The sequence below is a fragment of the Kryptolebias marmoratus genome, linkage group LG1 (assembly GCF_001649575.2).
Source record: "Kryptolebias marmoratus isolate JLee-2015 linkage group LG1, ASM164957v2, whole genome shotgun sequence".
Classification (NCBI taxonomy): domain Eukaryota; kingdom Metazoa; phylum Chordata; class Actinopteri; order Cyprinodontiformes; family Rivulidae; genus Kryptolebias; species Kryptolebias marmoratus.
In genome coordinates, this window is record NC_051430.1 from 1,826,495 (window position 1) to 1,840,711 (window position 14,217).

General features: G+C 40.1%; 1 protein-coding gene across 3 annotated transcripts in view; it reads right to left on the reverse strand.

The window, feature by feature from the left end:
• Nucleotides 1-14,217, reverse strand: part of LOC108245785 (nuclear receptor subfamily 6 group A member 1-A) — a 169,973-nt gene that overhangs the window by 15,629 nt on the left and 140,127 nt on the right. For all 3 annotated transcript variants that reach the window (XM_025009776.2, XM_017432970.3, XM_017432971.3), the window contains 5 exons: nucleotides 9,925-10,155; nucleotides 4,091-4,146; nucleotides 3,081-3,241; nucleotides 1,397-1,627; nucleotides 288-542 (listed from right to left, as the gene is read on the reverse strand). In XM_025009776.2, coding sequence (XP_024865544.1) covers nucleotides 288-542; nucleotides 1,397-1,627; nucleotides 3,081-3,241; nucleotides 4,091-4,146; nucleotides 9,925-10,155 — 934 coding nt within the window. The remainder of the gene's footprint in view (nucleotides 1-287; nucleotides 543-1,396; nucleotides 1,628-3,080; nucleotides 3,242-4,090; nucleotides 4,147-9,924; nucleotides 10,156-14,217) is intronic.

A 14,217-nucleotide genomic window follows, 5' to 3' on the forward strand; every position in this document is an offset into this window, starting at 1 on the left:
TTGACCAAAACTACTACAAATCTGTCATTTCTCAACATTGTCTTAATTTAAAACACTGATATGAAAGGCGGTGGGCAATATGCATTCCATCAAGAAATGCTAGGCCTTTAATTGTTTAATGCATTTTTTCCAACATATGGTCAGATATGCTACATTTTCTTTATGCCAAATACTATAATAGAGATGAAATTTAATTAATAAATTTAATTTAAGTAATAAATCTATGAACAGTTGCTCAAACAACACATGCTGAACCCGTTTTCTTCTTTCAAGTGTTTGCCACTAACCCCTGGATTTCGTCGTCAGAAGGGGTGTACTTGGCGGTAACATCAGCCAGGTCTCCAAAGATCTGGGCACTGTAAATGGTAAGGCAGGAGAGCAGGATGAGCTCCTGCCAGGTGGAGCTGAGCAGGCAGGTGTAATCCTCTATGGAGAGCTCGCAGAAAAAAGGCAGCTTCTTGATCCATGAAATCTGGCGGAAGAGCAGCTCATCTGCCAGGCGACACAGCAGCGCAAACAGCTCCACCTGGGTCACCTTGTACCTGGATTCAACAAGACCGACAAGAATGACTTGGGTATTTTGGATTTTATATGCTGAGAAATTACAGAGTTGTAACCATTTTAGGCATACCTTAAAAATAAATTTATGAACAATCTTGTGTAATGCAGTGAAACGTCACAATCAGAGTATGTGTTGTGAATGACTCAGTTTCTACTTAGTCAGTTCTACTGATACTGGGTTAAAAACTGATGAAGTCATAACAGTTTTTGTGTTGGCTAATGTCAATTAGCTGTGGCAACCATCCTAAATTGGATTAAGTTAAAAAGTTAATCAGTCATAGATGTACATTCAATGTTTACTTTCTAAAAGTTCAATTAAAATCCATCAGATGGTTCATGAGATATTTTGTTAACAGCCAAACATGGTTGACACCATAGATTAATGTCAAAGTTCTAAGCACAGATGTTACATAATGTGTAGACCTCAGAGTATATGTTGTGATATATATACGCATATGATTCTCAGCTACTGCAACACCAAATTTTAGCTCAATATCAGTAAAATTGATTGAGTTAGAGACATTTTTGTGTTGGCTAAAGCTCATTAGCTGTGACAGACATCTTCAGTTGAGCTGACTCCAAATGTTATTGAGTTTTAGATGTACATCAAATAATTACATTCTGACAGTTTCATTAAATCTGTCCAGAGCTTCATGAGATTTTTTTTGCAGAAAAACACATGTACACAGACATAGACAAAAACATGATTGTCTGCCTTCACATTTTGGTGGCAGGTGATAATTGGAATGCAGCTGAATTTTCAATGAAATAAATAAATTTATAACAACTAGGTATATCCACATCCTGAGTAGTATGTTCTTCATGCATTACTCACTCGTCTTCTATAAGCATAGGAGTGGTCAGGGGGGCCAGGTCTTCAGCAGCCACCAGTTGCAGCACCAGAGGGTGGGATTGTGGGTAGAGGTTGCGAGGCTGAGGGGTCAACAGTCCCGACTGAGCAGCGTAGCTGAAAAGGTGAGGCAGGAGCTGGTAGTGTGTGGACATGGAGGTGTTGATGTACTGGTCCCTGAGGGCAGCGGTGTAGCCATTCATCTCTACAAATCGACTGGTAGCACAAAAGGGTAAAAGGTCACACAGAATTGTTCATACGCTGAATGAAGTTGGGAAAATATAGTTAACATGCATGTATCCAGCATCTGGCTACCAGTTGCTTTCTGAAACTGTGCAAAGCTAAATGCTGTCTTATCTGACCTCTGCTCTGACCACAGAAAGGGATTACTGAACTCCATAATTGAAGTGATGTTCTGTCCAATAGTTATTGGTAGTTAGTACCTTATCAGCTGTGACATCAGTCGTAAAGCATGAAGTATGGAGAAAGAGGTAAAATTCTCAAGCCTATGGTTAGCCAAACAAGGGTCTGTTTTTTGTTGTTGAGGTTCTTTTTTTTAAAATTGTTGTTTTTTTATTTTTATTTTTTATTTTTAAAAAACAAGTCTTTCTCAAACACACCATAATGGTGTGAAAAAAAAGCTATATTAGCTATTATTACAAATCTACACTTAAGCATGACACCATTTTTTTGTTTGTTGCTATTTTCTCAACTGGACAGCGTCTATGGTACTATGCACATGGATATGTGTTGAGCATAGATAGACGGTGTATATGTCGATCATGCATTGAACACTGACATTCCCATTGTAACACACATGTTGCTTAGTTGAGAAAACAGAGAAAAACTAAACAAATGATGTCATGCAAAAGTGAAGGGGTTTATTATTAACTAATGTATTGTTCTATTACACCGATATATTGTTTTTCAGAAAGAATTATTTTATAAGCATGAAAAAGGATAAAAGTATAAACCCTCTTTTAGTTTGCCATTGCCCTGGCCTGGGGGAAGATTTCTGCCCTTTTCTCCATACTTTGTGCTCTGTGACTGATGTCACAGAAGATAAGGTTCTAACTACTGATTACTATTAGACAGAACATCACTTCAAAAATGACCAGACTATCACTTTAATGTTTGAGGTATCTCTTTAATCTTTAATGTTTATCTAGTAGAGTGACATTTTCTTATCTAGTAAAAATCTTTGCATTTTTCACAAACTTGTAGACAAAACTTTGCATTTTGCACTTACATACCAAAGCCTACATTACATTTCTACCAAGATTCAGTTTGATAAACAGCTATCCCATTGAATAGTTATCAGACATCGTAACTGCCAAGATAAACTTAATGTTTACATAGAGTGAGACTAAAATAAATGCCGTCATGCCTGTACCTAGACAATATTTGTCCTTGATGAGTGCAGACAATTCACTGAACCCCACAACAAGAAAAGCAGATAGGGCAGTGAGTTCTTTGGGTTTGCTATCATCTCCAAGCACGAGTAGCTTAGCTGCATAATCAGGCATTCTTTGGCTGCTTAATGCTTTAATAGAGTTCTAGGTAAGATGAGAGCAAGGACAGGTGTTAGGCTGTCAGGGCTGAAGCCTTATCTCAGTCATGGGAAGAGTGCCGGTGCTGTGTGTTTGAACAGATCAGTTGGGCAACTCACCTAGATGACAGAGTGGAAGCGGGTGATGGCTGGTTGCCCTCGGAGGCGCCATTGCTGGGAGAGCTGTGGTCGCTGTCACCATTATTGCCCCAGGTGTGCTCAGGGGCATCCTCCTTAAACTCCTGTCCTGACATGATCCGCTCTATCTCTTCCTCTGTGATCTAAACACACACACACACACACACACACACACATGCACTTAGAGCACATATAATAAAAATCCCTATGTGCCACAGTTTAATTGATTAACACTGATGAGTACTGCAATGCTTTTCACTCAAACACTGTGGAGCAAGGACACAAGCACACAATGAAATATGGACTCAGTATAGACAGAGAAGGACAGTGTGTTACTGATTGGTGCCCACACCTAAAATAATAGAATTCTTGTAGGTCAGTGGAGGCAGAATCACTAACAAAAGCCATGTTGAAAGGCCTTACTGTCCTAGAAAATGTGGTGTCCTGTATCTATGACTGGGGTCAATTCACTTTCATTTCTATCAATTCAGCACACAAACCAAAACAGGCAATTCATTCCATATTAATGAGAGAAAGGTCTTCCTTCCAGCTCAGCTTGGAAATAAAGGCATCTCTTAATGGAGCTGGATGCTTCTGTGTTTTCAACAGCTGAATTGAGCAGGAATGAATCGACCACATCGCTCGGCTGAATAGAGGCTCTGCGGCACTTATCCTCATGTCGCACATTTTTCTGACCACTTACGCACTTTTCACTATTAATAATGAAGCAAAGGCTGAATGGGAATAATCAGTGGCTGCATGATTGGTAATATAACAAGGTCAGGGCTCATTCTCATAACTTCACAAGCATATAAACGAGTAGCTCCACAGCACTCAAACTCTTAGAAACTCTTATTTAGGTGGAAGGCTCTTTCTTTTAATGTACTCACTTTGTGTGAGCTATCTCTGAAGCAGAGCCAGGATTGTATACATAGACTGATTCTTTGCTAGAAAAAGGTCAGAAAGTGTCACCAAATAAACAGCTGATTTACCTGCACAGGCCCAATGCTTTTGTTTCTCCCTCCTGGCATGCCATCCTCCCTGATTGCTATAAAACAAAAGAAGAAAAGAAAGAGGAGAAATCCAATTTTGCTCCACTGAAAATCCAATACAAGTATCACAGCTCTATCTGGTGGCTGAAACATATTATATTATTATTCTCAACCACCAAGATCCAGCTTATATTATTGTTCTGTTTTCCTAATAGGGAAGGTTGAGCTCAGACTGCAGGTTTACTTGTGGTTCCTAGAGTTTCTAAAAGTAGAATGGGAGGCAGAGCTTTCAGTTATTAGGCTCCTCTCTTGTGGCACCAACTTCCAATTTCTGTCCATAAAGTTGACACACTGTCAACTTTTAAGAGTAAGCTTGAGTCTTTTCTTTTTATTTAATCCTATAGTTAGGGTTGGATTGGGTTTCCTGACCTATTCCTTTGTTATGCTGCTATAGTCTTAGACTGCTGGAGGACAAATTGACCACATTTCCGTACTCTGCTATTGCTGACAATAACATTTATTGTATACATATTTTTTCCCTCTTTGCTAGAAATAATTTCTTAATTAGTGTTAGTTACATTTCCTCCATGTCTTATGTCAAACTTGCTTTTAATTAAAGTCTTGAGACTAAATCTTACAAAAGGAAGTGTTCAGTCTGGAAGATCACAAAAACTATCACCATATTTTCCCAGCAGAGGGCAGTATTTTCCTATAAAGGCTGGCACACTGACTGCAGCTTCAGCCTCATAACACTGTGAGTCACTAAGCTAAATACAGAGACCCACTGCTAGTAAAACTGATGTGTACCAACCTTATTCAGACAGGAGCTGGCTGAAGCTTGGGATCAAAGACAATTTTTTTATTTACCTCTAAAGGGTCTAATTTAACCAATCCAGTTAGCAGTATGTAAGTAAACTAGTAATTTTGAATGGAGCCAATGCAGCTACTGCTCAAAATTCCAACAATAAATAATTTAGTAAACTAAGAAAAAAGAACATTTTGTTGTGCAAGTTGTAAAAGAAGTGTGAAAATAGCAAAGAAGGAAAGAAATGTTAAAGCTGTTGCCAGAAGGTCATTATGGTCACCATGGTAACCACACACCTGTGTCTCTCATTGTCTGACTGCCAGGTTAATGAGAGGCATACAGAAACAGACTAAAAAGTAAAGGCTCTGGCATACTCCATATGTCAAGAAGTCGGTTCTCGGTCACGTGGTCGCAGGATGTTTGTTTTCGCATACCTTTTACTTTTTACTTTTACACTCTGATCAGAAGTCCCAGGAAGCTTCTCCCTCCTCCTAAAGTGTTAAAATGGGTTACCTACCACTGGCTTCTCAACTCTCCTGTCCTTGTACAGAATTTTGCTTCCCTTACCATAACCAGACATGTTTATTAAACTGACTGAGACAGTAACAGCAACTAAGAGACACATGTGTCTCTGTGCAGTCTTTTTAAATTCATAGGTGTATAAGTTTTGCTGGAACAGTTGTAAAGATTATATTTCTAACAGCCTTGGTCAGCTGCTTCTCAGCGGAGCAGTGGAAGCAAAATGACTCCATTAAAGCTCATCGGCTGTTCCGCATAAACATGCACACAACAACTTCTGACCAATCACACGATACTTGGCACAAATCCCTGTGAGAAAAAATTCAGCCATGGCCTTGTGTTACAAAGGAAGAAGCTGCTGTTCGAACCGAGGTGCCAATTTTCGTCACGCAACCACGAGAATCAGAACCAACTTTGTAACTTCTCATGGAGGATGCAAAGGCCTTAAGCCTCAAACAAACAGTCACTGAAAACTGTAAGTCAGATCTTAAAAATTCTTAGAAAGTGAGTGACAGAAGACTGATGGTCACACATGAATTTTTATGTGTCTACAGTGTTTCATGTGGGAGTGTTACAACTGGCTTCGTAATGTTAATTACGCGGACTGTGGAGACGTCGGATTGGTGGCCTGCCAGAAGTGATGAGGATAAAAGATGCTGACGGGGACTTCCTAAGGCCCCCATCCTCAGCTAACATCAATCGGCCACACCTTTGTTGTTTCTGTTAAAAAAACCTTGTAAAAGTTCTGGAAGGACTAGGGGTGAGCTGCCATTTATGTTTTCTCCTGTTTTTCTTATTTGTAGGGAGGTAAGTTTTTTGTTGTTTGGTTATTTACTTTTGAATAGCTCAATTTTGATTCATATTCAGATAGATCCCTTTTGTTTGTTGTTTTCGGCATTATAGCTCATTATCTAAACTCCATTAGGTTGTAACATCATTCAAACTAAGAAAAATGAAAAAAAAATGCAGCTTTTAAATAAATCATAATGCAACATGTTAAAAACTGTGTGTGTCGGCTGCTTGAGGTTTGAACAGGAGGGGTCCTTTATGTTGTGAAGTGGCCACCCCTGGGGTGGGGGGTGGGGGGGGGCGCTATTACAAGGGGATATATGACAAGTTAAAAAGATCCTTCACTTCCTGTTCTGAAGAAAAGACTTTGAGCTAAAATGTAATTGAAGTCTATGAAAGCTTAGGTGTGCACTCTCTGCATTCTGAGAGGATTTCTGAAAAATCTTCAAGTCCCATAGCAGTGAGACATACACTGGATGGAAGAAGACAAAAAATGTGTATGTTTTGATATGCAATTTGTATTGATAGGTTTGACGGTTCTCAAAGAAGGGTTTGAGAGTATGATTTTTTTTGCATGACAATTGTTTGCACAACAGCTCAAGATTCATAATATTTGACATCAACTGTCATTTGTACACGCTGTAGAAAATTTATTATAAATCATAAAACAAATTAGAATTATGTAAAAATCCTAAACTATATCAATATGCCAGTGCAGTCACTTAAAGTCCAAATTTCTATGACATGTTTAAAGTTGGATACTTTGACCAGAAAGGGGAAACTGGCACCCCTGGAGCCAGGAGGTATCCAACTTGGCTGGGCCAAGCCCAAAAAAGAGACAGGAAGCCACCTCCACATGGACACACCACCTGCAAGAAGTACCATGCAACCTATGTGGCAGGCGAGGGAGGGTCCCTGGCTATGTTGAGTCCCAGTGGCATAAACTAGCTCTAGAGACATGGAATGTCACCTTACTGGTAGGTAAGGAGCCGGGACTTGTGTGTAAGGTTAAATGATACCAACTAAATATAGTTGGGCTCACCTCTAAGCACCGAATGGTGTCTGGAACCCAACTCCTGGGGTGGACACTTTCCTACTCTGAAGTTGCCCAGGGTGGTAGGCATTGGGCAGGTGTGGGGATATTCACAAGCTCCCAGCTGAGTGCCTCAGTGTTGGAGTTTTACATGGTGAATGAGAGGGTTGCCTCTCTGCGGCTTCAAGATGCAGGAGGAAGGATCTGACTGTTGTCTTCTTGGTCAAAGGTTGATGATAGATTTTGTAATTGTGACATCAGAACTGCGGCCCAGTGCTTTGGACACTCAGGTAAAGAGAGGAGCAGAGCTGTCAATTGATCATCACTTAGTGATAAGTTGGATCTGGTGGCAGGGGAGGCTGACAGACCTGGTAACCAAATGAGTTGTAAGGGAGAACTAGGAACGTCCGGTGGAGCCTCCTATCTGTGAGATCTTCAACTCACACCTCCGGGAGAGATTTTCACATGTCCCAGAAGAGGCAGGGGACATGGAATCTGAGTGGGCCATGTTCAGGACCTCTATTGCAGGTGTGACTTCCAGGAGCTGTTGAGTCATTGGTGCTTGTCATGGAGGCAACCAGAGGACTCACTGGTGGACATCAGCAGTCTGAGTGGGGAATTGCTGGCCCAGACTGGGGATATTGTTAAGCGATGGAAGGAGCCCTTTGAGGATCTTGTTAATCTGACCATCATGTCCACCTTTGAGGACACAAAGTCTGAGTATTTGGGGGAAGACGAGTCCATTACCATGGCAGAGGATGTAACCAAAAAGCTCCCCGTTGGAAGGGTGTCAGTGGTGGATGAGATTCGCCCCGAAGGCTCTGCATGTTGTGGGACTGTCATGGTTGACACGTCTCTTCAATGTTACATGGAGGACCAGGACAACACCTGTGTAATGGCAGACCGTGGTGATGGTTCCCATTGTTTAAAAAGGGTGACCAGAGAGTGGGTTCCAACTATCGGGGGATTACACTTCTTAACCTCCCAGGAAGAGTTTGCTCTAGAGTGTTAGAAGGGCGGCTCCAACCGATTGTCAAACACCAGATCCTGGAAGAACAGTGTGGGTGGAGAAGGCTTATGACCGTGTTCTCTGAGGCATTCTGTGGGGGGTGCTGCAAGAGTATGGGTTGCCTGGGTTGCTTTTGAGGGCTATCCATGTCCCTTTATACCCAAAACAGGAGTTGTGCCCACATTCTTGACACAAAGTCAACCTCATTCTTAGGCTTTGGCTTTTTCCATGACCACCCTGATGTGTGACATCCACAGTGCCACTACGATGAACTAACATTGAGCAATTCTACAGCAAGTGGATGAGTATGTCGGCAACATGGTTCACTGCATTGCAAGTAATTGTTCGAACCAGACAGAAAATAATACTGGAGTTTCGTATAAAACCTTCCTCAGATTTGGATCCATAAGCCCTGATGTGGTAATTACTATCCGAACTTTGGTTTGGACCACTACAAATTGGAGTACAGCAAGTTCCAACGCTCGTTAATGCGGTGGACTGGCTTCACGCCAAAGAAGCAGAACCTTTTACCAGGAGCAGTCCTAACTATTGTTAAGTTTAAAAGAAAGGCAAATGGAGAGGAGGATATTGCCACAGAGAACAAGACAAGAAACAAAGAGAGAATACGCTTGTGTCATACAGGTATGAACTGCCTATAGGCCTGACAGTCTGAGATCAGTTTGTGTTTCAGTTTAGTTTGTTACTGAAAAAAAAAATTAGACAATCCATGTGCAATGAAACAAATGTCATAGTTTGAAACTACTATTGATTTATTAGTTTATTCTGGTGTGTGCATAAACGCTACCCTCAAGTGCACCAACATTTTTAACAAGTTAGCACTGAGTTACAGCTGAGTTACAGCTGAGTTACAGCTATCTTCGAGGTAGCATTGGCTTAGCTTTGAGTTAGCTTTGAGTTAGCAACGTCCACTATCTCCTGCTGTCTTCATGTTGATTTGCAGTGTCGTGTACTCATGTCATGACAATGATCTGGGATTAATTGGTTCTCACCATTCCACGTTCCGAACACAGTCGTTGTGCATGTTGTTTTGTTGGCCATGATAATCCTTGTGATTATCAGAATCTGAATCTGAGGAGTTTTCACTTGATTACGGAGATCCAGATGTCAGTTCAGGTTCATACTGGTATGGTTATTTACATTACTCCTACAAAGTCTTCTGGCATTTCTTTCTTCAAAAAAGACTTCTTCTTCCATTTCCACTAATAAACAATGGGACAGTAACTGCATTTTTGGTTTTTCAGCAATTTCTTGGTGCCGGCTGGGGAACACTGTACGTCATGAACCCAGAATGGCAACTCTGCTCTCCAAATCATCCCACTTCGGCTATTATTGACTAAAACATTAAAAAACAAGTTATTTAAGTTTTAGGTCAGAAAAATAGATCCCTGGAATGTTTTGTGTAAGTGTTTCACTAAATGACATTCAAGCAATGTCAATATTTTGAGATTTGATTTTAGATCTCCTTTATGGGTTTTATAGTTTACATTCTATGTAAAAAGATGGACAGCTAAACAGATTTTGTTTAACTTAAACAACAAATAATTTTGAGCCTGTTCGTATGTACCCCTAAGCTAATATCGCTAAACTGGGTGTACAACCATTTCCACAAATGTTTTTGGATTTGGAAAGGATGCCTATGTGTAGAAGCTCCACTTTACCTTTGCGGTTCATCCCCATCTGCAGGCACTTGAGCAGACGGCAATACTGGCAACGATTGCGCTGCTTGCGTGACATCTCGCAGTTCTTGTCGCGGCTGCAGCGGTACACCCGCTTGTTGCAAATGCTACGCTTGAAGAAGCCTTTGCAGCCCTCGCAGGAGATGATGCCATAGTGCAGGCCTGTGGCCCGATCCCCACAGATGAGGCACGTACGCTGGTCAGCTGCATCATCTGCACAAGTGAGGGGAAATAAGTGGATGGAAAAAGGATTTAGAATCATTCCCACCTACTATTTTTTGCTAATTCATTCACACCATAAAAAGTATCAAATGTAAGAATTAGTGGGTGCAAAAACCTTGTCTAAAGCACAATCAAAAGGGAGGCTGGAGTTTAAGGTAGAGACATCAGCTGGTTAATTTAAGCATTCCTAAGCTCTGATTCTGGTTTTGTGAAAGTTGGGGTGTAACAGGAACTTAAATGGAAAACTTTGCTATGTTTTATCCAGCAGCCCTGATGAATTAAAATGACACAAGTTGTTTGTTTACGGCCTTTCATTTTTCTTCTCTTAACAGCAGCAATATGACATCATTTTAGTAAGACATTTAACTCTTTGCAACATTTACTTGTGAATCCATATGTGCCACACTTCTACTGAACAAAAATAGCATCCTTCAAAAGCTTCACCAACACACATACACTTTCAAACGCTTTCAATCTAACTTCTAAACACTTTAGGTTCACCTATTTGAACTGGAAAAAACTTTATGACAGAAATAAACTAATTTGGATGCGACTAAAGAAAATATTTTGTTGATCATAAAAAACTAAAGGATGAGGTTCAAGTAAGAAAGCAAATACAAAAAAGGTTCAAAAACAAGAACTGAGCAAGAAAGCAAATAGGACCAAGTTTAGGACAGGAATTTAAAAAGAGGTGCAAATATATGGTAAACAAAATCTGTTACAGGAGTGGAGGACAATCAAAGAGACTCTGCACAGGATTAATGTGTTTAATACTGTAAACACAGCAGCAGGAGACACCTGTTGAGAATCTCATTTTACAGCACCCACCTCCTACTTAATATGTTTTGAGTACAAATTCTCAGCAGCAGAAGACAAAGAATCACAATGACCCAATCACACATGATAAATGAGGAGGTTTTAAAAACAAGGAGCAAAATCAGAAGTTGGCTTCACCAGCAAACTAACCTGAATGAAGGTCTGAATGAAGCATTACTTGACAATGAATATTGCCCGCAACCTTTAATGGCAAAGTGTTAAATTAAAATCAAGCTCATCATCTGTAAAAGTGACCTCGTTATAGTGACTTTTGTGTTTGATAGTGTTGATTAGGTGTGTCAGCCATCTTGACTTGGGTTGACTTCAAAACTTGATTTTTGGTTAAAGGACCTCCAGTGATTACATTCTGAGAGTTTCATAAAACTCAGACAAACAAGGTTGACATCAGTTAGCACTCACAGTATGTGTTAGGGATGACTCTTAGCTACTATCACACCAACGTTTAGGGTGGTCTAATGAGTCCAATTTTACCCTGTTCCAGAGTGATGGGTGCATCAGGGTAAGAAGAGAGGCAGGTGAAATGTTGCACCCATCATGCCTAGTGCCTACTGCACAAGCCTGTAGGGGCAGTGCTATGATCTGTGGTTGCTGCAGTTGGTCAGGTCTAGGTTCAGCAACAGTATGTGCTCAAAGAATGAGGTCAGCTGACTCCCTGAATATACTGAATGACCAGATTATTCCATCAATGGATTTTTTCTTCCCTGATGGCACGGGCATATTCTAAGATGACAATGCCAGGATTCACCGGGCTGGAATTGTGAAAAAGTGGTTCAGGGAGTGAGAGACATCATTTTCACACATGGATTGGCCACCACAGAGTCCAGACCTTAACCTTAAAGTAAAAAGGTTTCAGTAAAAAAAAAAAACCTCACAGCTGCACAGCATCTCATTCTAAAACAAATAATTATCCTAAAAAAGGATTTACCTCCAGAAAAAAGAGGAATTTAAGTTTTCAAAAGCAGTATCTCAGAATGAAGGTAACCAAGCTACTCACTCATGCAGCCACCCTGAGCGTTGCTATTCTAGAATTTACTCACACCTAGGAACAATTTACAGCTATCAATTTACCTATCATACAATTTTTTTGGTGTGGGAGTACCAGGAGAAAATCCATGCAGGCCCTGGGAGAGCATGCAAACTCCACACAGAAAAGCTGGGAGGCAAACTTGCAACCACTGTTCTTATGTGCCATCCATGTTTCAACTAGTAATAATAATTTTATTAATAAACCGGTCGTTGCACAGGGGACTCTAGCGACTATAGTCAATTGTCATTGTCATTTAACTGCTGGCTGTCCATATGGTGTCCAGAAGAAAATGTGGGATAATTGCAGTGCATTTTGGGGAAAACTTGGTCTGATGTAGACAGATGGCATCCAACCCACTTTGGATGAACCCACTCTTCTTTCTAGGAATTTGATTGATTTTGTTAGTCATCAAAATTATTGACAACCCAGGGTCCAGTCCAGGAAACATGGATTATCAAGGACAAGTAACTAGATTCAAAAATGTGTAAGAAATCACTGTGCATATGTTTACTGCCTGCTAGCAAACTACATATTTGGCCATATCTTCAAAACTGCGATAGCTGATGGGATAAAAATGAAACTGCTGTTGGCGAAGCCAATTCTGAATTACTGGACCAGTACTCATAGGGGGCGCTATAACCCCCCCCCCAAAGGGTTTAAAAAATGGCAAAATCAGATTTTTATGAAATTTAGTACAGCCCTTCAAGGCATTGCCATTAGGTCAGACCTACAAGGTCATATTGTTCAAAAAATAAAGTGGGCATTAGTGCTGGGCGATATAACGATACAAATCGTGGGGACGATAGAAAAGTGTCTATTGTGATATATTTTCTTCTATCGTCTCTATCGTCTCTATCGTTTCTGTCGTTTCTATCATAATTGTATCAATGATTCATGTAAATATTTCATAACGTAGGCTACGACGAATGTATTAGTGTTGGCACTTTGCATACATTCAGTTTATATAAGTGATAAATAAGAAGAAAAAATAACTATTTTGCGAAGAACCTCCGTTTTGTAACATGACGCTGCTTTACGTGTGGGTTTGCGACATGCTTTACGGCAGCGGCTTTCTGTGCGGCACCGTGTTTTCACCATAAGTGCTGAAAGATGGAGACGCATGAAGTATCAAACCCGGGGTCGCAACAAGTAGAGACAGCTAGCAGGCAGCCGAAGAAGAAAGACTTTTACCAAAACGAGGGGGACGTCTGTGATTTAGTTCAAAAAGTCCAACACGGAGCAGAAAAGGGTAATATGCTAACTCTGCTAATGCTAATGCTAACTCTGCTATTAGACTGTTTTCTCATCTGACGCCAACACAACAAACCTCTTCTATCACTTAAAGAAGAACCACGAAAACGAATATTTAACATTCCAAAAAGTGCAAGGTCAAACAAGTTGTAAAAGAGCCGGGAAAGTTGCGAAAAGTGAAACTATAGCCGGCCGAAGATAATAGAGTCTGTTGTCATTTGATACTGTTACGTCGTAACAGGTACATATATATTGCTGCACTAAAATGAAGCAGATCTCATTTGTGAAAGTTCAGTTAAATGTCACTTCGAAATAAAGCTTGAAAAAGGTAAGAAATTAGATTTTTTTTCATATTTTTCAGAGAATAACTGACAACGTACGTAATTGGGGTATATCGTGACATATATCGTTATCGTGATATAAAATTATCCATATCGTGATATAGGATTTTTTCCATATCGCCCAGCACTAGTGGGCATGACTTATTGCATCTCAAAGAAAAAATGTTCATAAAATTGGATATGTAGTCTAAATTGTCAAGAGATTTTAAGAAGTTTTTCATAGAAAAAAATGAAAGCTAACTACAGTACAACAATTTAAAAAATTACACGTGTCAACCTATAGGTGGCGGTACTATTGTGGTTAAAACATTTCTTTCTCTAACTTATAAAATCTCACCCAACAACTATATTATGGTCCTCATAGGTAAAGGTTACTGAATTCTTTACAATAGAAAATCCCCCTCCCCCCTTATTTTTTTTGTCCTGTCATGGCATTTCAGGCATACCATTGCGAAGATTTGACAGAACCAATTTGCTCTACAAAAAGGATATCTTGATTGTGTTCTTGTTGTGTACAACCAGAAGTTTACATACACTATATAAAATGACACAAATGCATTTTTCAGTCTGTTATAAAATCAGAACAAAATTTTCTGG